This window comes from Syngnathoides biaculeatus, chromosome 14 (genome assembly GCF_019802595.1).
Source record: "Syngnathoides biaculeatus isolate LvHL_M chromosome 14, ASM1980259v1, whole genome shotgun sequence".
In the NCBI taxonomy this organism is placed as follows: Eukaryota; Metazoa; Chordata; class Actinopteri; order Syngnathiformes; family Syngnathidae; genus Syngnathoides; species Syngnathoides biaculeatus.
In genome coordinates, this window is record NC_084653.1 from 14713466 (window position 1) to 14739274 (window position 25809).

General features: G+C 43.6%; 1 protein-coding gene across 1 annotated transcript; it reads left to right on the forward strand.

The window, feature by feature from the left end:
- Nucleotides 1-2623: 2623 nt before the first annotated feature.
- LOC133512004 (SH3 domain-binding protein 4) lies at nucleotides 2624-24901 on the forward strand. Its single transcript, XM_061841178.1, has 5 exons — nucleotides 2624-4734; nucleotides 11681-11865; nucleotides 13491-15835; nucleotides 23134-23322; nucleotides 23722-24901. Exons 2-5 carry the CDS (start codon nucleotides 11742-11744, stop codon nucleotides 23959-23961), a joined length of 2898 nt encoding a protein of 965 aa, XP_061697162.1. The 5' UTR covers nucleotides 2624-4734; nucleotides 11681-11741; the 3' UTR covers nucleotides 23962-24901.
- The last annotated feature ends 908 nt before the right edge of the window (nucleotides 24902-25809 follow it).

The following is a 25809-nucleotide window of genomic DNA, read 5'->3' on the forward strand; positions in this document are numbered from 1 at the left end:
TCGCAAAAAAAAACTCGACCAATCAGAGGCGACAAAGCTTCCCCAAGGTAAATCATGTCACTTTTTGTTGGTACGTCGTTTATCGTTTAATTTTTTTGCAACATACATACTGTATTATTTATTACATGGATTCTTTCTGAATAAGAGCAAAATACAAGAGGTGCAATATTTAACTGTAAGTGTTGCTAATTTAACGGTGCTCTTGATGGATACCGCAAGTGTACTCTTTAGATTGTTATTATTCTATGTTCACTTGGAGGTTTGGACAGTATTTGGTTCTTTCTCTCTTAGAAAAGCACAGAGAGGGAGGAACTTGCACTTTTCTTATAAATGAGTAAAGGAGAAAGCCGGTACCTGAACTTGCAACAGAGAATACTCTCTCCTGTATACAGTCTGCTCCTACGTCATTTATAATTTACTGTTGCAAGTGCAATTTTTCACTTTTGTTGTTTGACCCATCTGCACATTGGCACTTAGGGTTAATGGTTGACTAATACAGTATTATTACATGATGGTATTATTACAGTATCTTATGGGACCTTACCAGCCTCAACAAATTGACCTATGACTTCTTTGAATACTTTGTGGCCCTTTACAATTTGCATTTGACTACCCTTGCGTTTGAGCCTTCCACAGACCAGTACTAGTACTTTTTCAAGTGCGCGTTATCCTCCGTCAAACATTGCTTCACAAAGCGCCATGTTATGTGATATCATGTGCAAACCTCTGTTTGAGTCCACGTACACGGGAACATGGAACACTGAGGTCAAATATTTGATCGCGTTTGTGCTCAGAGCAAGTCATGCAGATAGCAAACTTAAAACCTGCCTCTTAATAATTTCTTTAAAAAGTGTCACATAGGAAGTTGTTCATAGTTCTGTTCCTCTCACCTGCAAAATATAAAGTGCATGACAAAGCAAGTTGTCACCCCTAACTGTCATTTTACCAATTCAAAAATCTGAAGAAGGTCAAGGGGAATTTTGGAATCAGGCTGCGATGTCACATGAAAATAAGGTTAATTTAAAAAAAAAAATATGAAACACAAACTAAAAGTGTCTCCACAGTGTGATGTCATCAAAAGGAGACAAATCCAAAAAAGTCGTTTAATAGAACTCCATCCACAAAGCGGCATAATTGAAAACTGCCCTGTGGGTAGGTTTAATTGACCCCTCCGTACAGGGCACTTAACCACGCCTCCTGAAGTGACGTCACGCCACGTGTGCTGACGTAAGACAAACAATTCGTAAAAAATGGCAAATACAATACAATACAATACATTGTTAGACATGCAGACGCCATGCTTCTGATTTCATTCAATCATTCACACGTAGCAATGTTATGCTAGTGAAGAACGTCTCATTCATTTTTACGAGACGTGTATTAAAAATCAAATATAGGGCATATCTTCGTGCAAACACAGTCTGGTTAACTTTCGGCCGCGAGCCAGCAAGAAATCAATACGTTTGTGCAGTCCGATCATCGCCATATATCGCTCAACAAAGAATAAGTGTGTCAATCGTTCACACGTAGCAATGTTTTGCTAGCGGAGAACGTCTCATTCATTTATATGAGACGTGTATTAAAAATCTAATTTAGGGCATATCTTCGTGCAAACACAGTCCGGTTAAGCTTCGGCCGCGAGCCAGCAAGAAAGCGACACGTTTGTGCAGTTCGATCATCGCTAAATATCGCTCAACAAAGAATAAGTGTGTCAATCGTTCACACGTAGCGGTGTTATGCTAGCGGAGAACGTCTCATTCATTTATACGAGACGTGTATTGAAAATCAAATATAGGGCATACCTTCGTGCAAACATATGTGTTCCGGTTGATATTAGATGGATTTAGTTGATGATGCGGTCTTCCACAAAGTTTGATCCATCAAAGGCATTTTTCGTACTGGGTCTTCGGTTTTGGAAAGGGTATGAATCAAACTCCACCAAGTAGCCTTTCAGGATACCTGTCGTCACTATTGCAAAGTCCGTGACTACACCTCTTAACCATACCTATGGTTAAAGAACCCAAATACGCGATAAAACGCTAACAAAAGCTATACTGGACCATGCAATGTTGTCTGAGAAGATGGCGGGAGCAAAAACGGGCTTTGGTTTATGCAGATCTCTGGCCTCTGATTGGTCAGTGACGCGGATTGCGCAATATCCACGGAGGGGTCAATTAGTATACAAAAATATATATACACTGAAAGAAAACCCCAAAGTGGGATCACGTAAGGCAGACATCGACGCCCAATGACGATGTCATCAGCAGAGGACGAACACCCTACCCCAAATTCTATTTTTCCCTTTCAATTCCATGCACAGAGGTCCATTCACAAAAGAGGCGATTAAAAAAAAAAAAACCAACAACTTTTACTGGACTTGTAGACTAACTGTTCAGGAAGGTCCGTTTTATATGTGTATATATATATTTATAACTGTCAATAATGAGGCAGTCAAGTCAAAAAAATGCTAAGACAGCAACGCACAATGATGACGTCAGCAAAAAGTAGACAACCCCCAACATAAGGAAGATTACGCTGAAAAGTTGAGTTCCCACGCGCATAGAAAAGCACACGTTCATAAAAATAATAGCGTCGTCTACATTGAACTGAAGCACATCAAATCTCTCCAAGCGTGACATCAAAGACATGTTCACCAATAAAATATCATTGTGGGATTTTTTCATGGGGCCTCCACATGTGCATTTAGGGTGTAGGCCTTTATTGGGGATTTTATAAAACATACAAAGTTGAATGTAAAATACAACAGACTGACTAGTAAATGTAATAATGCTCCCAGATCACTGCAGGCGTGCCTTGCTGGATGGTATTTGTTGGCACGTCTATGGCATTTCCTAATATGTTTGTGTATGAAGTATGAAGTTATACTCATATTCGAGTGCTTCTGCTCGCGTTTAGGCCGGTAGGGCACATAGGTGACGTGAGTGGCGTCTCTTTTCAGCTTGTTGTTCCCTCCTTTGTTTGGATGCTTCCTGCCTTTATTTGCAAGCGGCGGAGCAGCTGGCAGCGACACGTCACCGCCTTTTGAGCTCGTCTGTGTGCTGGCTGTGCATACGCACCAGCGCTGTCGTGGACTGGATGCTCTTAAAAACAACAACAGGGGCCACTTTCTTCTCACACGATGGCTCCCGAGGGGAGGGATGAGCGCTGTCATATTAGTTGGAATGGATGAATGAGGAATGCCTCCTGTTACCGTGGCGACGGTCTGTTGACACCTGTTGATCTACAAACAAGCAGGGGAGGGGGACATCACGGGTGCCTTGAATAAGTGGTAATGCTGGATCATATGTAACAGAGCATTTATAACAATCTCCAGATATGAGCAGTACTTGGGCATAACATTAGAGGAAATTAAATCAAATATTAAACAGTATGAGATTCCTACAATAGATCTGAATTTAGATTATCCATCCATCCATTTTCTTTTGCCACTTGTCCTCACGAGGGTTGCGGGGAGTGCTGGAGCCGATCCCAGCTGTCAACGGGCAGGAGGCAGGGTACACCCTGAACTGGTTGCCAGCCAATCGCAGGGCACACGGAGACAAACAACCGGACTCGGGGGCAATTTAGAGTCTCCAATGAATGTTGCATGTTTTTGGGATGTGGGAGGAAACCGGAGTGCCCGGAGAAAACCCACGCAGGCAACGGGGAGAACATGCAAACTCCACACAGGCGGGGCCGGGATTGAATCCGGGACCTCAGAAATGTAAGGCTTTACCACCTTCACAACCATGCCGCCCGAATTTAGACTAAAAAAATTAAATATTAAACAGTATGAGATTCCTTCAATAGATCTGAATTTAGATTTCAAAGAAATGCTTTTGAGAGTCAATTGACAATAAAGTTTCATTGTATTGAATATTGGGTAATCTTTTCCTGTTACAGCATAGTGTCAACGTTCAAATATGACATACTATTGCTACGTCTACCAATAATAATAATAGTAGTAATAGTTATTACTATATTACTTATAGTTATTATTACGTTATCATATTACGCTGTACGTCAATGGAACCAAGAATTCTTTGAAATGATTCCTGTGGAAATTAAAAAATATGTATACAGTATACATATTAAACTTTGTTGAGATTATACAATGTAATGTATGGTTGATTGTTTTATTACTTATCCCGAAAAGTAAAAATGTAAAACCATTTAAGAATATACACGAGTAAAAAATACCTTAGATTATTTTAAAAATGTAAAACAAAAATAATTGCACGTCTTTATTGTTTTGTGTATGTTTTTTTTGTCGATAGCATTTGCCTCAATATTAAAATGAATAACAATGATATATGTGAGGGAGAGCTATATTTCATGATGATACGAGATCGATAAATATTTCCCACTTGTAGCTAATTGGAACAAATCAATTCCTCTTGAACACGATCAAATTCGAATTCCTGCTCGTTTTGGACTTTAATCGAGTGTTATTTGGTGTACGAGCGTCCACGTGCTCCGTCGCGACGGTCCGTAGGTGCGGCGGCGCTGCTGACGTCCTCGCGGGGAGCCTCCTCCTCCTCGACCCGCCTCAGCCCCTCCCTGGCCGGGTGACATCAGCCGGGCTGGCCGCTGGCCTGGCGGCGCTCTCAGCTCAGGCGGTCGGCCGCTCACTCGCTCCCTCCCTCCCTCCCTCCTTCGCTCGCTGGCGGAGCCTCCAGCAGAAGCAGGCCGACGGGCGAAGCTCTACGACGGCGAGACGGGACGCACTAGCCGGTGAGCTGCCATCTTTTCTTCCCCTCCTCCTCCTCCTCCTCCTCCTCCTCCTTCTTCTTCTTCTTCTTCTTCATCTTTATCGTCGTCATGGCGGAGGATTTATGGAAAGTTTGCGACCCCCGGAGCAAAGTGGGGAAGCTTGACGACTTCAAAACACGGACTTTACGTGGACGTGGAGGTTGTTTTGTTGCTGTTTTGACTAGTCGTCGGGGAGCCCTGGCTTACCGAACCGAATCGGTACCGAAGCCGAGCTCCTGCAGCTCGTCCGACACATAACGGTGTCGTAAGGTTAAGCGTGTGGTCGCCATGGAGATTCGGAACGCGGATGCTCGGGAGGCGTCTTCGGACTCATCCGACCTTGATTGATCCGTGATTAGTTTAATTAGAGATCGATACTTTCTCGACGAACTCCGGACGTGTTGTCGCTTCCAGATGCTTTTGAGTGGAAGATGTTATTTCCACGCCGCGCCACCAGGGGGCGACATTGAGAACGATACGGGATGCAAACGTAAATGAAACCACGCTCACAGGTTAGCTTTAAAACATTTCATCAAGTAACAAACAATTACACGTAATTATGATGAGTAACTAATAAATACAAATGATTCTTAATTGATTTTATGGACCAAACCACAAGTTCTCCAACTTTTATTTACATTTTATTTCATTTCTTCATTTATTTATGACACCTCGTGTCTTCAAATCAAAAAAATGTCTTGCCGAGTGCCCCTCAAAATATATTTGAACTGTTTTAAATATCATTCAAAGTGACTGGAACATTTTGTACACGTATTACACAGCGTTGTGGAAAAATAACAACTACGAAAAGTGTAACAATTAACAGATTAATGAGCAACTACTCGATTATCAAACCAACCAATAACTTTTTTGTTTTGCTTATTGATTAATTGAGTCGAGCAATTGTTAAACTTCAAATTGTCAGACTCCTCTGATTTAAGCTTCTTAACAGTAAATGTTTTCACATTTCTGTCGTACACAATGAAAGCAGACTGATTATCTGTGTTTAATTAAACATTTACAAACTTCATTTTTTCATGTGAAAAACAATGACTGCTACATTTTTTCCCTTTCCAGTTACTAGCTTGGAGCATAACAATCCAAGCTAGTAACTGAATCAGTCCAATCCTTTTTATTTGCAGCCATGGTATAAAAAACTTGTAATTGACATGTAGTTGAACCTGAGGCAGCCTCGGAAGTCAACATCAACCTACTGCAATAATCCTTCACATTAATCAGTACCCAAGACGTTAAGTAACTCAGTTTCACAAAGTTGTTTAGTACATTATCACAGCCTCAAGTGGGATATTCCTTTACTCTTGTTTATTTGGCTTTGTTTGCTTATCAAACAATGACAAATAAACAATTATAGTCAGTAATACTGTAAACACTATGCGGAATTGTTGATTGTTTGACTACTTGATGGAATAATAAACTCGAACGTATGCAATATTAGCAGCCTTATTTATTATTAATCCCTATTATGAACTCAATATTTTTTTTACAGGATTTTTTTCATCATCGTCATCAAATAGAAAATTGTCATTTTTGCTAAAAAAAAAAAAAAAAAAAAAACCCATTTTATTTTCTGATTGTACTGTATTTTCAGTTCCCGGTTGTTTGGTGCTGGGCAACACAGTAAACGACCGGTTAGAGCTTCGGCCTCACAGTTCTGAGGACCGGGGTTCAAATCCCGGTCCCACCTGTTTGGAGTTTGCATGTGTTGGTTTTCTTCGGGCACTCCGCTTTCCTCCCACATCCCAAAATCAAAGCAGACGAGTTCAGGGTGTACCCCGCCTCCTGCCCGTTGACAGCTTGGATAGGCTCCAGCTCTCTCGCGACCCTTGTGAGGATAAGTGGCTCAGATCATGGATGGATGTTAGGTGGTTTTAACTGTCATGGGGGCGACATTTCACCATATACCTACAAATTATAGTGAGTTGCATTGAATAACTAATAAATGCACATTATAGTCATGCAATTTGTTGCAATAAATTGCATAATTTGTAAGTTTTTTTATGAATGTTTTTTCAGCCTCTTCCAATTGGATTTTTTTGTTTCTGAATAAAAACAAAACAGAAACAAACTGTTTTGAGGGCATATGACATCAGCAGCATTTCATTGGACTTTTGCTCATCTGAGATTTTCATGAAAGCCGCATTAATGATAAAAGAATCAACCCCCCCCCCCCCCCCAAAAAAAAAAGAAAAAAAAAACATGGAGAAAAGGAGCACTGAGTACAAATGTTTAAGTAAAGACAGCTCAAAGACATTGAAGTATGTTCTGGCCAAATTGAAGCAGTATTTCATTGCATTATTCCTCATCTGAGGTCCAGATTCCTCATTTTCTTGAGCACAGCAGAGCAGGAAAAAGAAGTGCGAGGATAGAAATTCCAACTAATGGGGCGAGTAATAATGTTGATTGACAGGTGAGTCAAAGAGCGTCGCCTCGGTAACATCACGTCTCGGCGTGACAGCAGGTATTGACTCTGGAGAGTTTTTCTTTTTTCAATAAGATGAACAAAAACACCCTCAATTGATGCCCCACGGGGGACATCTTACTACTTACACATCCTTTAAGGTCAAACTGTCTCAGAGTGTCGTGCAATGAAATCAATTAATAGTGGATAATAGAAAAGTTCACTAAAGCTTGAAGAACATTTCAAATGCTCACTGTGGTGTTTTTACTGGAGAAACTTGAGATGTCAGACTGCCCATGAAGGCAGCAGCTGAGTAGACTAGGCTACGATTTCAGACTGTCTGGTGGGTAGGTAAAGAACTGTGATTCCAATCTGCTCCTGAAAGCAGCACCAGAGCCGGGCTGATAGGTGGGTCGAGAGGTTGTCACAGATGTGTGATTTGAAAGTGTCTCAAATGGCAACAGTAAGCACAGTGTAGCGCGCCGGCGCCATTGACGTTTGGGCAAAAGTTGTGCTGATCTCGGGTTGCTTCTTGAATGAGCTTCATTGTTTCGAGCAACACATGTGATCTTAGATAAGCCTCATCGGACCCCCCCCCCCCCCCCCGTTCTCTCCCTCCCTCCTGGTCCCGCTCCCGGGAGTGGGGGGAAGTCACGTCGCAGCCTGGTATCACCCAGCGAGCGTGTGACGACTTCACACGCAAACATGTTTGTTTGTTCACCTGCTGCCCGATGCCACCATTGTTGCATGCGTGTCTATGCTAACCAACGAGGCCCTTAAACGCCGTCCATCCTGCCTGGAGAAGCAACAAAACATTTTCATAATAATCTCTTTCGCGACTGCAGTCCCTTGCATCCTGCCTGTAAAAGTCTTTCATTTTACATTTTGAAGCTGCTAAACCCTGCTGTCATGCAAAGGAGCAGCGAAAAATGTTTTCAAGTCTTGAGTCTCAGGTACCTACAGAGCGCACCTGGTTATAAGCCTCACCAAGTACATTTGTAAAGGAAATACTATTTAGTACATACATGGGCCACAGCCGTGTAAAAGCTGCAAGTGCCGACATTGAAACCGACATTGAAACGCAAGATATTTACAGAGAAAGATGGTACATAGAGAGTGTAACGCTAGTGCCGCCGCCATGCTAACGCTAGCACCGCCGCGCTAACAGCGGCAGTTAAAAAAAAAAAAAAACATACTGTTAAAAATAACTGAGACACACCAGTAACACGCTAGGGCAGCGCTGACAGAGCCGGACCGGTAAAAGTCACTTCCTCGGCACATATATTCGGGGCTCACTCTTACTTTTTCCGCTCGAGTGCCCCCTTGCGGCCGCTAGAAAAAAATGCACAAATATTCCGCATCGCCACATAACCGCAGGGTTGAAAGCATGTGAAAAAAGTCGCAGTTTATAGGCCGGAAATTATGTGAGATAAACCATAATTTTACCGGGTTTAGCCACAACAAATATTTCTATCTATCTGACACCATTAGTTGATTGATTAATTAAGATTCCAGCAGGATCATTATAACACCAACATGTGGCTAACTAGCTAGCCACGTTTAAATTGCCTGTCAAAACAGACTTTTGTTTTTTAACATAATGATAGACACAGGGAAATAAAATGAATCAACAACATTGATCAAAACCATCTTTTTCACTCGACAGGCTGCTTAGTTGTCAGTCTGTGATTGGCCAGCTAACTGGGAAAATATAAACAATGATGTCAACAGTGCGTTAGGAAGAGTCATCTCACGCAAACAATGTGTGTGTGTGTGTGTGTGTGAATGTGCTGATGTAAGGAACAAGATGTACAGCGGTGACAAAGAGTACGGTTTCCCCTCGGTGATGGCAGTGGTGGTCGCGGTCGTCATGGCCGCAGCCGCCACGCTGCGCTCCTCCCGAAAAAGTCATGATGTCATCCCGCGGGCCGACATTCCTCACATTCCTCCCGTACTGATCCCGGCGCTCTGCTCTGCTTAGTTTGGAATCCTCTCAGGATCACACCCAACCTTATTTAGAAATATTAACAACATTTTTACACCTGAAAGTGGAAGGTCCTGGTGAGGTGCAAAAAGAAGCTCTTCTAAGGTATATGGGAAACTTTTTTTGGTGCGGTGGGAATGTTCCTTTAAAGTTTAAAACAACAACAACAACAATTCAGTTCAAATTGTAAACTGTCATCACATTTTTAACTGGTTCACTTTAACGCTGGCTAACCTAGCTAACCAGCTAGCCATGTAAACTCCTTTCATACTGTCTGTACAACTTCCATTGGGGTTTCAAGCTAAAAATAAGCATCTCATACAAACACGCACGCAAAAACGACCCTTTTTATCGGTGACGGATCGGAAGTGGAAAAAGTTCCTTCGATATTCGTGGTCTGGATTTGGATGCTAGCTAACCACCTACTTCACTAAGACGTGACACACTTTATCCCCTTAACATTGCCTGAGAAATCAATTAAAATCGCACTGGTTTAAAAAAAAACAACTTTTTTTTCAGTTGAAATGATTCATCGAGGCGGCACGGTGGATCAGCTGGTAAAGCGTTGGTCTCACTATTCTGAGGTCCCAGGTTCAATCCCGGACCCACATGTGTGGAGTTTGCATGTTCTCCCCGTGCCTGCGCACTCCGGTTTCCTCCCACATCCCAAAAACCGGCAACATTAATTGGAGCCTCTAAATTGCCCATAGGTGAGATTGTGAGTGCGACTGTTGTCAGTCTTGATGTGCCCTGCGATTGACTGGCAAGCAGTTCAGGGTGTACCCTGCGTCCTGCCCGTGGACAGCTGGGATAGGCTCCAGCACTCCCTGCGACCCTTGTGAGGATAAGCTGCAAAAGAAAATGGACGGATCATTAATAGAGCTTAACATAACTGCAACATAAGGACCCATCAGTGTGTAAACATCTACAAATCTAGCAAGTAGATGCAAACTAAATCGCCTCATTTTACTTTTATTCAACAGTTTACTTCTCTTTGGACCTGTATGCCTGTTAGGATTGTTAAAAAGTAACTTTGCCTGTACAGTCGATACATATTTGACCATGCCTGACTGCAGTTTGACCCTGCAGCAGAGAATTTCCAGTTGTATTATTTTCTATGGATGGGAAAAGATTTCAGGCTCCACCGCAGCCACAAACTCTTGGCGGCTGAGTCGCTAACTAGGCTGCTGGGTGGGGTTTAACTGCCTTCAGGTGGCTGAAAAATATTTGCTTACTGTTAGCATATGCTAACACGAGAGAAAAACACGTCTTCTGACCCCCCAACACACACACTGAGGGAGTATCTACCTTCCAGTCATCTCAGACTGTCATCACAAAGGCATTTCCTCCTCAGCCGCTCACTTCCTGCTTCCCGGCAAGAGGCCCAACATGGACCAAACCCCTAATCCCCCCCACCCCCCACCCCCTACTGGACCACTAGGACGCTTCTATTACAGTGGGGTGTGGTGCTTTCATCGCTGCGGATATTGTATGGCTATATGGACATTGTATACTTGTATTACTTATATTAATATATATTATATTATATATACACAATATATACTTTCCCCCGTAAGAAATTGTGTAACTTGAAACGGTTGTACAAGTGTCCATGCACGATTTTTTTGGTTCCTATTTTTATAATAATGTGTTGAAAAAAAGAAAGAAATAAATTTTACATAGATATATAGAGTTTGATATAGTCAGTACAAAAAAAAAGCGAGTGCCCCGATGTGGGTCAGTGGAACGCAGCAGCAGAATTCATCATTTATCATTCCTCATTTAAAATTTATTAGCATGTCTGTGCTGCTACGGAAAGAAAAAAACTCTAAAGTCCTCCGATTGTCATCATAAATGCTAAAATCGTGAACATATTTGGTGCATAAATGCTGTTTGGTAAGCTGTCATAAACACTTTTTAAAAAAATTGAAGCCATGCCGTCGCCATGGCAACTGCAGCTGAGGCTCAGACGTAAACATCCGAGCGAAATTCCCGCAGTGTGTCAGTTTGTGTGTGCCCTTCACTGGTTCTGACCCAATAATAAAAGCACTAACACTTCCTGCACGCTGCAATTTTACAGAGGAGGCCTGGGTGGTCCACTATCAACGGGACCACCCAGGACAGCACATGATGCAGGGTGGAGAGGCAGGGGGGGGGGGGGTCACATTGAAAATGAAAATGCAAATCATCCACGAGTCGATGTATAGCGAGTTTCTTCCCAAGATTCTTCTCGGCTTCTTCTGACGTGTGAATGGAACGGACGTCTTCACACCAGGATATTTTAACTGACCCCCCACCCCACCCCCATCCTCACTTATCTCTTGCTGGCCTCCACTCACACATCATTTAGACAGGCCTCAATGTTTCATTTTGCTAAGTGAAAGGGGCTCAAGTATGGGCAGGCCCTCAAATTGAAGCAATTTCAAGAGGCCCTAATTAAAAGTTGTCGATCAAACGGGGCGAAAACGCTTGATGAATAATGAATGTTGGAACTAATGAGATGAAATCTCCGTGGTGCCTTTCAGAGATGACGGGAGCAGGACGCTGCTGACCTTGCATTCTGCCGCCAGAGAATCGGCTCCAGCGATGGCCGCCCATCGGATTAGAGCCACGGCCAGCAGCAACACTTCGCTGCCTCGCTGCAGGTCCGAGGGGACGCTGATTGACCTCAGCGAGGGGGTGTCCGAGTCCAGTCTCATTGACGTCAAAGGTAAGATGTGACAATGCTAGCGGGCGTTGCAAACAGGCTAAAACTGTTAAAAGCCCAACGCAACAGGTTCAAGTGTTTGGTAGAGAATAGGGTTGAGGGTTATGGTTTAGAGTTCTAGGTTAGGGGTTATTTTAAATCATGGTTAAAGATTAGGAGTCCAGCCATAGGAGGAAGGACCGAATTAGAGTTCCGACGACTGGTGTCAAACACAGGGCTCGGGGGCGAGATCTGGCCCGCCGCATAATTTTATGTGGGCTGCGAAATCAAATTATGTGCACCAACTGTTGTGATTCTTGCTAAAAATCTGTACCAACATTTTCAATTGTCACTAACTGAACAACCTCGTATCCTTGGTTTCTAATTTCAGAATTGGTTATTCATCTATTTGGTATATGCAATAATATCAGCTTTTTTTTTTTTTTTTTTTTTTTACCAGGATCAGCTTTAATGGCCAAGCATGTAACAACACACGACAAATTTGTCTGGCAGTCAGTGCCGGCGCGGTACGACATTCATGTTGAGTATGGAGAAGAAGAACGAGCTAACAAGAATGAAGAACAATGATAATAGGGAACTATTCTTTAGAATAGTCACGTGTGCAAAGATCCCTTCTAGCATTTAGAGCAGTTTGAGTGCGTCATCCCCCCACCTTATGTTGAGCTTATACAGAATGCCCTTAATCATTCGCGGTTCACCGTTACAGACCAGTGCAATGACAACTGTGCAAAGGCAAAATATTAGGCGATAAACCATTTACATGGCTTCACAGTCGGAACACCCCTCTGAGGGAAATCGGAACTAGAACGTCAGCCATGACAAAAATGACTTTGACACTCCTAGTGAAAACTGAAGTTTAGGTTTAAGTTTAGGGCTTGATTTGGGTGGGATAAGATTTAGGTATTAAATTTAGTTTTAGAGCACGGTGCTACAGCAGAGAAGTGGAAGCAACATGCAAAGGGTAAGGATTAAAGTTTAGGTTCAGGGACTCAGGGCCCTTTGACTCTAAACTTAGTAAGGCGCCAATGACGCCCTCAACTTTCCCATTCATTGTGTGTATACTGAGGGGGGTGTCAGCGGGTTTTTTCATGTCAAGCCGACCGTCACATCAATGCAGAAGGCGTCTGACGTCTGACGCTCAAATTTGCATTATTGAATAGAAAAATGTTTGATTCAGGAGCGTTGATGGGAAAAAAAGGACAACAAAAAAATAGTAAAAAGAAAAAACAATTGTCTTGGTCATGTCCTAACAATTCTTTATATCTTTAAAATCTGGATGAAAAGAGAGGAGGGAGAGAGAGGTGGAGAGATGGGTTGTATCGGGGTTAGGGGTTTGGTCAGGATTAAGTTGAGAAGTGTTAGGTTCAAACTATATGTTAGGGTTCTCTGGGTAGGGGTTGGTTAGGGATTAGGGTAAAGTTCATTGAATGGGGTCTCGGAGTTAGGATTGGTTTTAGCTGTTAAGATAAGGGAAGGTGTTTAGTTCGAAATTCCAAATTTAAAGTTAGAGTTGGGTTGTCTGCCCTGGGGTTAGATTTTGATTTTGCTTGTTACATATGCAGTATTTTGTTCAGCGCTTGGTGTTGACACTGCCATACCTGACACTGTCCCTGATCTCATGTTCCTAGTGCCTTCTCCTAGTGCCTTACGCCTGGAATCTACCACCTCGTTTGGCACGGCCCGTGAGGTGGTGGCCATTAAGGACTACTGTCCATCCAGCTTCACTACGCTCAAGTTCTCCAAAGGCGACCGCCTCTACGTCCTTGACACATCGGGCGGCGAGTGGTGGTATGCCCACAACAACACAGAGATGGGGTACATCCCGGCTGCCTATGTTGAACCCATCAATTTCAGAGACTCGTCCTTCAGCGATAGCGGCATGATTGACAGCGCAGGGGACACCAGAGAGGAGACAGCCTCGGAAATTGACCTTCTCGGGGAGTGGGCTGGTGTAATTCTCAAACCCACCGCTTACCATAATGGAAATCCTTTCACAACCACTCATACCTCAACCAACCCGTTCATCCACAGGGATCCTGAGAGCCCACTGGACCAGAACAGCAACGAGAAGTCAGTTGATCTTCTTCTCTTTGACACCCCGTCTGTGTCAGAATCAGTCAGCAGCACCACGGACCTCAACACTTTTGGTGGGATTGCTTTAAACCCCCTCAGTAGCACACCAGGGATGGGGCTTCGAAGGGACAATCCATTTTTCAGAAGCAAGCGGTCCTACAGTTTGTCCGACATGTCCATACTGCAGGCTCAATCGGACAACCCTGCAATTTCCAGCAGCTTTTTTAGCAGCCTTAAAGCACCAGCTCCGGAGCAGTTCCAGAACAGGGAGGATTTCCGGACAGCGTGGCTTACCCACCGCAAACTAGCTAGGTCCTGCCACGACTTGAACTCACTGGGCCAAAACCCGGGCTGGGGTCAGACACAGCCAGTGGAGACCAGCATCGTTTGCCGGCTGGACAGCTCAGGAGGCGCTGTTCAGCTTCCAGACACCAACATCAGTGTCCATATCCCTGAAGGACATGTCGCAGAGGGGGATACCCAGCAGATCTCTATCAAAGCTCTCTTAGACCCACCTTTGGAGCTGAACAACGACCGTTGTACGACCTCTGGCCCAGTTGTGGAGCTCAAGCTCAGCAACATGGAGACAAAAAGCAGCATTACACTGGAGATGAAAGTATCCGTGGTGGTCAAGGCAGAAAACCGGGAGACCACACGGATCCTGTGTGTCAGAAGCGACTGTAAAGAGGGGCCTTATACTCCCATCTCACAGACTTTCATTAATGGGGACACGGTCCAGGTGGCCTTGGACAATCTGGAACCATGCATGTATGTTTGTGTGGTAGTGCAGTCCCAGTCTACATCTCCAGACTCCACCGTGTGGGATCACGTGGTCAAAAAGATTACACTAGGTGTGTACGGTCCCAAACACATTCACCCCTCATTCAAAACAGTTGTAGCCATGTTTGGTCACGATTGTGCCCCGAAGTCGCTGTTGGTGAGTGACGCAGGTAGGCAGACGCAGTCTTCGCCACCTGTTGCACTACAACTGTGGGGCAAACACCAGTTTGTCCTGTCCAGACCCCAGGACCTCCGGGTTGGGGTGTACTCCAACATGGCCAACTATGAGGTTAAGGCCAGTGAGCAGGCAAAAGTGGTCCGGGGTTTCCAGATCAAACTGGGCAAAGTAAGCCGGCTTGTTTACCTGATAAGCTCTCGCAACGGCACGGATGTTTCAGACTTCACTCTGAGGATCCAGGTCAAGGACGACTTTGATCTTATACTGGCCCAGTTTTGTGTTCAGACCCCCACGCCCCCACCCAAAACGGGTCAGAAGACATCCATGCAGCGTCGCTTCTTAAAGAAGAAAGAAGTGGGTAAGATTGTCCTCTCTCCACTTGCCATTGCCACCAAGTACCCAGTGTTCCAGGACCGCAGGATAACCAACCTGAAGTTTGGAAAACTGATCAAGACAGTCATCCGGCAGACTAAGAACAGTTACCTGCTGGAGTACAAGAAAGGAGACTTTGTGGCACTTTTAAGTGAAGAGAAGGTCAAGCTGAAGGGTCAGTTGTGGACCAAAGAATGGTACATTGGGTACTACCAGGGCCGGGTGGGACTGGTCCACACGAAAAATGTACTGGTAATGGGCAAAGTCAAACCCATTTATCTGAGTGGGCCAGAGCTCACCACCTCCTTGTTACTGGAGCAGGTCCTAAGGCCTTGTAAGTTTCTAACATACATCTACGCCTCGGTTCGCACCGTCCTGATGGAGAACATCGGCAACTGGCGGGCATTCGCGGATGCCCTGGGGTACCAGAACCTGCCCGTGACGCACTTCTGCAGGGCCGAGCTGGACAGTGATCCAGAGAGGGTGGCTTGTGTCCTAGAAAAGCTGAAGGAAGACTGCAACAACGCTGACAGCAAAGAGCGAAAGTCCTTCCAGAAGGAGCTGCTCATGGTAAGTCTATAAATCGCGATGTGTAAAATCATGGCACAAGTAAGTCATTAGCACTGGTTTCTATAAGTGCATGATAAATAAGTTCCTGTTCTACGTCAAGCTATGTCTAGTCTGATTTGTGTTTTTAGCTGAGTTGTAGTTATTTCCACTTCTGCTGTTTTAGTCTCAAATTGACTCTTGGTGAGTCACTTATCTGACTTATTTTCTGGTGTACTATGAGTTCATCACTATCAAATACTTATTCTGCCATGAGTTAGTTCGTATTGTACTTTCAGTAAGTCCCAGGTCTGTACGAGGTTTATGTATTTTACTATGAATCACTTGTCTCCTACAAGATAGTCGCAAGTGTATTAGACATTAATTAGTTCTTATTCTACTCTGAGTTACTCGCTTGTCTACTATAATTCATATAAAACTATGAGTTACGAGTCAGATATTAGTCACTGTTATGCTTATACTACTAGGAGTTAGTCACTAGAATCCTATGAATTTCTCGCTTGTCTACCTTTGTTTGGATCACCAGTTAGTCATTAGTCTATGTTGTGTTGATTAGCTCCTGTTCAACGTACATTGGGTTAGTCTCTTGTCTATGTCATGGCATTTCCTGTTCTTACCAGAATGAGAATCCTCTTTATCTGACAATAGCTAGACACTCAATTGTGACGTAAAGGCATTGCGGTAACAGTCACGGGGCAATAAACGCTGCTAGTAATCTGGCAATGATGGTTTATATTCCTAAAATCCAAATGCATCGATCTATGCTTGGTGAGTTAACCTTCTGAATGAAAATGTATCAGTTTAAAGGGGAAATCCAGTGTTTGCGTTAACAATGTATCCAATAGGTCATGTAATATGTATCCTCTCTCATTGAATAGTGTTTTGAGATGATTTTTATCGAATTACGAATTTTCAGGGGCGCTGCCATTTTCACAAGTCACATGACCTACGTGGGCGTATGTGACGTGTTACGTGCCATTCCAAACGCTCGATTACACGGGACACCATGATGCCCAGCGCTGATTTCTCGGATTTATCCTCATCTGATGAAGAAATAGCATTGTCTGTTGATCGGGAAGACGGAGGAATACTTCCATACAGAGTGGCGGAGTCGCGAGCTCGCTCCCTGCCGAGCCAGGAACTCGGCGGAGCGAGCTCGTCAGACTTCGCGTCATTCCTCCCGAAGAACCATCCGAATATTCAACATTATTATGGCTGAGTGAGCTCCGGGGCTCGGTGGGGAGCGAGCTCACAGCTCACGGCTCTGCCGCTCGGTGGCATTATTTCCAGCCAAAGGTTCAAATCTGTATGGAAGTATTCCTCCGTCTTCCCGATCGACAGAGAGCCGCTAATGGCTGTGCCGCTCACGGCTGTATATGGAAGTATTCCTCCGTCTTCCCGATCAACCGATACGGCTATTTCTTCATCAGAGGAAGATAAATCCGAGAAATCAGCACTGGGCATAATGGTGTCCCATGTAATCTAAAAATCTTCTCAAAACACTATTAAATGAGAGAGGATTTAACATCACATTGTCAAGGTAGACTACATATTACATGACCTACTAGATACACTGTTAATGCAAACCACTGGATTTCCCCTTTAAATCATTTTGAAAGGTAAATCAATTGATTGTTTCGATATTAGGAAATAACCCACACAGTAGACATTATTCATTTTACTTACATTTGTGTTTCAGTTAGCATACAGTAGTCCGCCTCCACCAGCGTACTCTCGTACAACGCTACCTTCCTCTTTGTCTCTTTTCTTTCTTGTATCCCGTCTAGTTCAACATGACACTCGTTTCCATAGTGCCCCTAGTGGTTGGACCGTGTTTGTGTGTTTTAAGCAATTCTATTGATAAAGGTTATTGCACTATTTAGTGGATGGAGATGAGACAGGACATGGACATGAGAATGTGGGGAGCGAGAAATGATGCATATGGAGGTGTGTGCCTCGGTGCATGTTTAAGCCTTTAATGATTGCTATCTTAGCTTAGCTCGCTAACCGCTAACAGAGACGTTGTCGCACGTCCTGAGCGGGATCTGCGACGTCAACAACCGGATGCTGTTTCCTAGCTTGACTTTGTTGGCTTACAAAGGGCAGTTTGTTACTTGTTTACTAGATTCCAACGCTATATATTATAAACACTTCTGCTAAAAGCTTTTCCTTGTGCGCTGTCCAGTGTCCAATTATTTATTTAACAGTCTCACTGGCTGGGTTTTTGAGGAGAAAAAGCACCGAATTGCATTCAAGCCACTGAATCATTTCGGATGATATTGTTGCAAATCACAGGTGTCAAACTCAAGCCCCCGGGGCCAGACCTAGACCATCACATCCTTCTATGTGGACCATGAAAACAAATAATGTGCATCAAGTTCCATGATTATCGCTAATATGTTATACACATTTTCTTATGTACTAAAAAACGTGTAATAAATAATGTTAAAATACTCCAAGCATTTTTGTGACCAAACCGCTGTTGATGTTAACTGAACAAAAGTAGCTATCCATCACTTTCTTGTATATGTGAATATTTATTTTATGTATGTGTGAATATGATGAGGCGTTTTGGAGTCATAAGGTTAACCCTAACTACAATGTGGCCCGTGACAAAAAGGATTTCTAAATGAACCAATATCATCCTTGAATTGAACCGGCAACCAGCAATGGTGATTCAAATCAAATTGTTGCTAAAACAAAATCGTTATACACACAGTTAATTCCTATACCGAGTTCGTCAGGAACAGCGTAAACCTTGTTTATGCTGTGCATAGTTTGTGAGCCAAAGTAATATTTGTTAGAAAATCATTTTTGTGCACTGATTTGATTTTTGAACCGAGGTTCCACTGCAGTTGCCGGGTTCTGCGTTACTCACGAGTCTATTATGTATCAGCTGGGATCGGCTCTGGCACTCCAGTGACCCCTGTGAGGATAAGCGGTTTCTATTCTGATTTAGCGGTTTCTATTCTGACTTGGCAGTTTCTATTCTGACTTAGTCACTAGTCTATTACAAATGTATCTTTATCATCTACGATCAGTTATTTACTAGTTTACTGAACATTAGATCCTAATCTAGTGCCATTTTGTTTCCTGTCCACTAGGATTTACTCACTGAAAGGCTTCGCCAAGTTAATTTCTCAAATGTGATGCACTTTATTTCAGAGAACCAGAACATTTTATTCATGTCCTTATTTAAAACTTTGTACAGGCAGCTTGTTGATCTGTTATGGTGTAATTTATGGTAACTCTGTTAACGTGCGTGAAAATGCCAAATGTTTGTTGTAAAGAGAAAGTATCAGTAACATGAGCATATTTCCCCGTTGTAGGCGCTAAACTTTGCAGATGAAGCCGCGTTTTCAGCACAGACTGTGATTAAACATTTATAGCAAGTGAAAAGAACACACTCGAATCTCGCGAGTGTTTGTAGTGGTCGCTGGTGCAAAAGCAGCAGCAGCAGCAGCAGCTCTTGTTTCTTTTGGATCCTAACACAGTGGGTCCTGCTGCGTCCACATGACACAGAAGCCTCTCTTTGATTGGCTGCTGTACACACTGGTGTCTATTTTTAGGCGAAAGCAACAGAAGGAAAGCAGCCCGGTTGTTACATCTTCTGATCCCCCCCCCCCCCCCCTCGTCCCCACACACACACACCTCCCTGTCCGAGTTAGTTACTACTTTGCGATCTGCTTCACTCTAGTCGAGTTATTTCTTTTTCAGTGTTGTGTACTAGTTGTATTGTAAGTTAGTTGCTACTCTGCTTAGACTTAGAATTAGTACTCATTCTATCATGAGCTAGTGACTGGTTTATTATTGGTTAGTCACTTGTCTGAGATAATTCCTATTCCACTATGTGCTAGTCATAGAGATAGGCCATAGTCTATGTGCGTTTTAATAGTCATTAACCTTCTATGAGTTAGTAGTCTTCTTGTCTATTTGGCACGTCCTTAGTATTGTAGTAGGAATTACTCACTAGTCAACTACGTGTTTTATTAGCTCTCATTTAGTTCTGCTGCTGGCTTCTAGTAAGCCCCCTCTCCTGATTGCTGAAGACCAGAAGTAGTCCAGACTGGATAACAAACTTTCCCATAGTCATTCCTCTAAAGCACTGACATGTTCCAGAGCCTGTACAAGTCTCGCAGTCCAAGAAGACAGCAAGGAGGGAGGATGAAGCATCAGGTGCTGCGATCTTGTTCGGAGGCATCTCAAGGCGGCAGATGTTTCCTGCCTCATTGTTCTCAATAAACAGAAATAAACAGAAGAAGAAGTTTGCGGACCAGCAGGCGCCGGACTCCCAGTACCAAATCTTACTCCTCTCCCCCTTACTATACAGTGGCATCAGACACACACACACGTTCGACCAGCAGGGGACTTGTGTTACAAGAAGCTAGTTCCAAAAGAAAGTGGCAACCTTGTGTCACAATTTAGGAGTCATGAGTCGTCGCTTCATTGATTTTCTTTTTTTGCTTTGTGTTGCGAGCCAAAACGTGAGATACGAGCCTCCGCTCGAGTGGAATGAAAAAGAAAATGGTTTGAAGCTGTTGTTCAGTGCTAGCTTTTCGGCTCTGCAGCCACTAACAGGCTTGGAGCTGGTGATGATTTTGTAAAAACGTGGCGTAGCGATTCAAGAGGAAGTGATTTCTAGGCCGATGTCTTTAATGGTAGACGACTGGAAGTGCAAAGTGCGAAGTAGCGGCCTCCGAGCTTGCATTGTCACCATCAGTCGCCCCGCCAGGTTCATTTTCCCTTATTTGAAATTCAGCGGGAGGGTGGGGTGCGTGCCAGAAGAAGCCGCAGTACTAAAAGTACATTGCATAGAATACAAACCACAAGTCAACTTTAGACAATCAGCAATATTATTTGTTTTGAAAAAAGAAATACAGGTTGATGTAATAAAAACATCAAAATGAACTTCCAAGACATATCTGGGCAAATTGTTCAGAAAGTAAATTTTTACACCTCGGCAGCTTTGCGTATCTCAACACTGCATATACCGCAGACCCCCCCCCCCCCCCCCAACTACCCCAAACCAACTCCCGACGAGCACGTCTGCGAGGATTTGCTTCGTAGTGAACTCTTCCCGTGTCCATTAAGACCAAATATGAGAGAATTCCAGAGCTCGCTGTGAGCCAGGACACTTCGGAATCTTTGGCTTGACCTTCCGGAAACATTCCTTCTTAGATTAGATAAGAAGTCTTATTTGTGGATAACAGCTTTGAAGTCCACTGAGAACACTTGCTCTCATTTTTCTCTCCTTTTTCCATCTTTGTTCCCATATGTCCTCATTTTAGCATCCATTTCCTGACCCTCCACTGTGGCCTCGCCCCGGGCGGGGTGGGAGAATATGGCCTGGTCAGTAATGCGCGAGTCATTCCAGTCCATCAGACATTAGGGTCAGAGTTCACACACACACACACACCACACACACACACACACACACACACACACACACACACACACACAACACACACACACACACACACACAATGAGACGTAAGGAATGAGGTCGGAATGTCACGGATGGAGCAGTGGACTGAAATCGAAAAATAACAATGAGAAGAACAAGGGAAATTATAACATATGAAGGATGGAATCACACGGGACGAAGCTTGTTGAGAAAAGAAGACGCTGCCGCTTGGGAGAAATGCTAGCGTTCAAACCATGTAAAAAAGTATTAGAACACCTCCTGGAAGGGTTAAGCGGGGCAAAGAATTGCATTTTGTCATCTTTTTTAAGATAAATAAATACACTTTTCTGACAAAATATGAGTTTATGTTCAAAACGATAGCATTTTGGCTTCCAAAAATAGTGGTACCTTAGATGAGCTCATGGTTTTGGAAATACCAGCTGTCACTCATTTTATTTTTTTTTCTTTGCTACCCAAAACTTGAGACGTGAGCAAACTTCAGAATGCTGCAGAATACAGCCAGTTCTTTCAGTAGGAACAATTATTGTATGAGTGAATTGACTTGGGAGCAATATGCAATTAGTATTTTTTCTTGTGTGACAACAACAAGTTTTGTGACAGCATATGTCATTTTTTTGGTGACTTTTTGGGGTCAATATATACTTCCATGCCAAAATATTATCTTTGTGTCCAAATATATTACACTACTGTTGCTTGACCCCTTGAGATGCAACATTTCATTTTCCGAGGGGGTCCTGTACAATGAGAGACACGACAGACAGAGCAACCCAAACTATAACACTAAAAAAACTTTTCTTCTTTCTTGATAAGTTCAACATGAAAAACATTGCTTAATGTTTTAGTTTGGTCAAGTAATAATTTGTTTTTAAAAAGGCAATTCTATAAACTATTCATCAATGATTCTTGAACAGAACAATCTGGGAAAAAAAAGGTGAAGGTCATGATAAAAAAGCATATGACGACTAAAAAGAAGCGGAGCCAAGGTGGATCCTTGAGGAACACCGCTAGATTGAATTAGTGAATCAATGCTTCTCTGTGCTCATGCGTATGACGACTGTGCTGGACATCACTGCGGCTATCCGGTACATTGCTTGCCTTTATACTCGAGCGACAGTTTTGAAAATGTGCAGCAGTACTTCTCCAAGTCAGAGGTGTCGCTACAGCTGGTAGTGGCAAGGATGACAGCATGGAGTTTCGTCAGCACAATTTTGCCGCTTTCCCCCTTTCCTTTCTGTAACCGGGAACAAAGCAACAATTGTGACCGTGGAAGAGTGTCTAGTTGAACAAATGGACCTAAATGATCAGATGATCCGTTTAATTGATCGAGGAGGGGGCGGCAGAGGTGGTATGTGGAGCTGGCAGGAACGGACCAATTACAAGAGATGAGCTCCATGGCTTTCCCCATGCAGCAACTTTTTTTTTTTTACATGTGTCTGCAGCAGGCTGCGCACAAGCTACATAGAGGTGTGCAATGCGTAGGTCATGTGATACAGTGGAGTATTTAAAAAAATGACCTTTATGGTGACAGAATAGCATTGTATCTCCTATGTCATCGCATTATCCAAATCACTTATCCTCACAAGGGTTGCAGGAAAGCTGGAGCCTATCCCGGCTAGCTTTAGGCGAAAGGCAGAATACACCCTGAACTGGTCACCAGTCAGTCACAAAGCAGATATCGACACCATCACTGAGCGGGAATCGATCCCACGCTGCCCGCATCAAAGGCAGGCGCATGTACCATTACACCATCAGTGACTCTGTTTCGCCTATGTAGATAACTAAATCACAATAAACCATGTTGAGAGCAATAGGATTTGTCTTTTTGCATTTCAACTTCTTGTCATTTTGAGCATCAACTTCTTGCGGTGTGTCTTAGGCTCTGCTAAAGATGGACTGCCAGGGCCTGGTTGCCCGTCTGGTGATGGACTTTGTGCTGCTGACCACGGCGGTGGAGGTGGCGGGACGCTGGCGGGAGTTGGCCGAGCGCCTGGCCAAGGTTTCCCGCCAGCAAATGGACGCCTACGAGGCGCCTCACCGTGACAAGAACGGCGTGGTCGATGGAGAGGTGACCGCTGTGTTCTCAACCTTCTATTCTCAAGTGCTTGATGTGATGTGTAGTACTTCATGGATGAGTTGCAAATTCTTTTCAACCTCTAGTCAATTGACAAAATATTTCATTTTAAAACTGATGAACTTTTTTTGAGGGGTGGGGGGCCGTGTACGGGGCAAATATTCTCTTTATCGTTCATTGGTATTTTTTTCAGTCAGGTGTTTTAAGTCAGATGTGTAGGTTGGGTGTTAAAGTTGGCTGTAAAAGGCAGGTGTTTCACTTGAGTGTCTTAATTTGGATTGAAAACCTTTTAAAAGGATGTGGCCACTAATACAAGACCCCTCTTGAGGAAAATTAAAATAAATGGATATAATGACTTCTATTTTTACTGATGCTGCTGATGTGCACGTTTAGGCCATGTGGAAGCCGGCCTACGACTTTCTGGTGACGTGGGCGGCCCAGATGGGCGACAGCTACCGGGACGTGATCCAAGACCTCCACGTGGGCCTGGACCGGATGAAGAGTCCCATCACCAAACGCTGGAAGCACCTGAGCGGAACTCTGCTTCTGGTACACTGCCTGGACACCCTCCGAAGTTCCGCCTTTAGTCCCGTCTCCGCCACTTGTTCCTCGCAGGACGATTTCGCCATCTGACAATTTTTTCTACCTGGATTTTTTTTTTTTTCTACATGCACCGCACAGCTATTTATTTTCATCTGGTTCTGTATCCTGTGGTTCTGATCACGCTTGTGTAATTTATTAACGCCGCTGACCTGCCAAACACTTGGAACCGGACTGTCATGGGCTACCCTTCCCTTTTTCGCATCACGTTTTTTCGGTCAACTTTATCATCCTTACTTGTTTTTAAGCTTTAGCCACCCGGTTCTGGTGTGATCAGTTCAGTTATGATGTGGTCATTCCAGTTTCTGATGTAATTGGGTCCATTTCAGGTCTAATCAGCTTGGTTCTGATGTGATTCTGTCATTTTCTATTGCAATTAGGTCCAATTCCGTTATGATCAGTTTGGGTGTTGTTGGAATTAGGATGGGTTCAAATTCCATTAAATCAAGTTCTGATTGGATCGGATGTGCTTCTGGAGTTCTCAGGTGCCGCCTAAAACAGAACCGGCCTCTCACGGAACACACTCGCTGTTTCAGAGTGGTCGTCAACTTTCACATTGTTTGGGGATCTGATTGGGAGAGGTTCTGCAAATTAGGTGTGGGGTCTGGGTCAGGGTCTGGAAGGTGCCACTGGACTTGTTTCTAGTGTGATCAGATCAGGACAAGTTGCCATCAGGTCGAGGTCAGGTGCTATGGGGTCAGTTTCTCATTTGAAGGGATGAGATTATGATTTGTTGCAATTGGTACCGGGTACCAATGTCCGCTGGAAACCAAGACAACAGTGACACCTGCTTGTCGTCATGGTAACCACAAACAAGTCAAAACTCCGAAACAAAGCAACATTTCTGAGTTCCTGCTGTCTGATTTCCACATTTCCTGTTTTACATTTTTTTTTCTTTTTTGCCAAAAAGGACGTGTGACATCATCACCGCTATTGCCGCTCATCAGAAATAAAGTGTAAATATTTGCACATTGGACAGCCTTGGCCTTTAATGTCCGAGTAAATGTGTGCGTGACTGTGCATGCGTGTGTCATTTATTACACAATTATGTGCAAACTTTGCAAGCTTTTCTAGCGTGTGTGAAGATTTTGCTATTTGTGAGGTAATGGCAAAATATAATTGCCAGCCAATCGCAGGGCACATCGAGAAAAAACAGCCGCACTCACAATCACACATAGGGGCAATTCAATTTTTGATGTTGCTAGTTTTTAGGATGTGGGAGGATACCGGAGTGCCCGGAGAAAACCCACGCAGGCACGGGGAGAACATCCATACTCCACACAGGTGAGTCTGGGATCGAATCCAGGACCTCAGAACTGTGAGGCCAACGTTTTCCAGCTGATTCACCGTGCCGCCACAGTATATCCTTAAAGAAAAAATATAGTTTTGGGGAGGTGATTTTGAAATCACATGTAGTCGGCTAATACAGCCCTTTAGTGGACAAATGTCGTGTTTTAAAGAAAAACCATTGTACTTAGATGGTATGGACTACTTTGCACTATTTTTTTGTATGTGTGTGTGTGGGGGGAGCAGCAAGGGGCCATAAAAAATTATATTATATACATACAATTAAAATTACATTAATGTCCATAAAAAAAACACTTTCGCAGGTAAACATAATATTTCTCAAGTTTTCATTTTTTTCTGGGTGGGGGTAGTCTAATATAACTGTCATGTTTTTGTCCACAGGTTTATTATTTTTATGGCAGAATAGAGCATTTAACCTGGGAAACCAAACAAAACATTCTACTTTTGTGACCATTTTTCTTTTGGGAGGCAAATTAAATCGCGTTTTTACCAAAATCGAACATTTTGTGGTCCTTTACGTGTATTTGTGTGCAATTCTTAAGGCTTTCTGTGACGTACTGGAAGATGTGACAG

Bases quoted from the DNA above. Each gene is read 5' to 3' on its own strand.
- LOC133512004 (XM_061841178.1), top strand. From the start codon at position 11,742: ATGGCCGCCCATCGGATTAGAGCCACGGCCAGCAGCAACACTTCGCTG. The intron at 11,866-13,490 runs GTAAGATGTGAC...TCATGTTCCTAG, and splicing joins CAGTCTCATTGACGTCAAAG to TGCCTTCTCCTAGTGCCTTA. The intron at 23,323-23,721 runs GTGACCGCTGTG...GTGCACGTTTAG, and splicing joins ACGGCGTGGTCGATGGAGAG to GCCATGTGGAAGCCGGCCTA.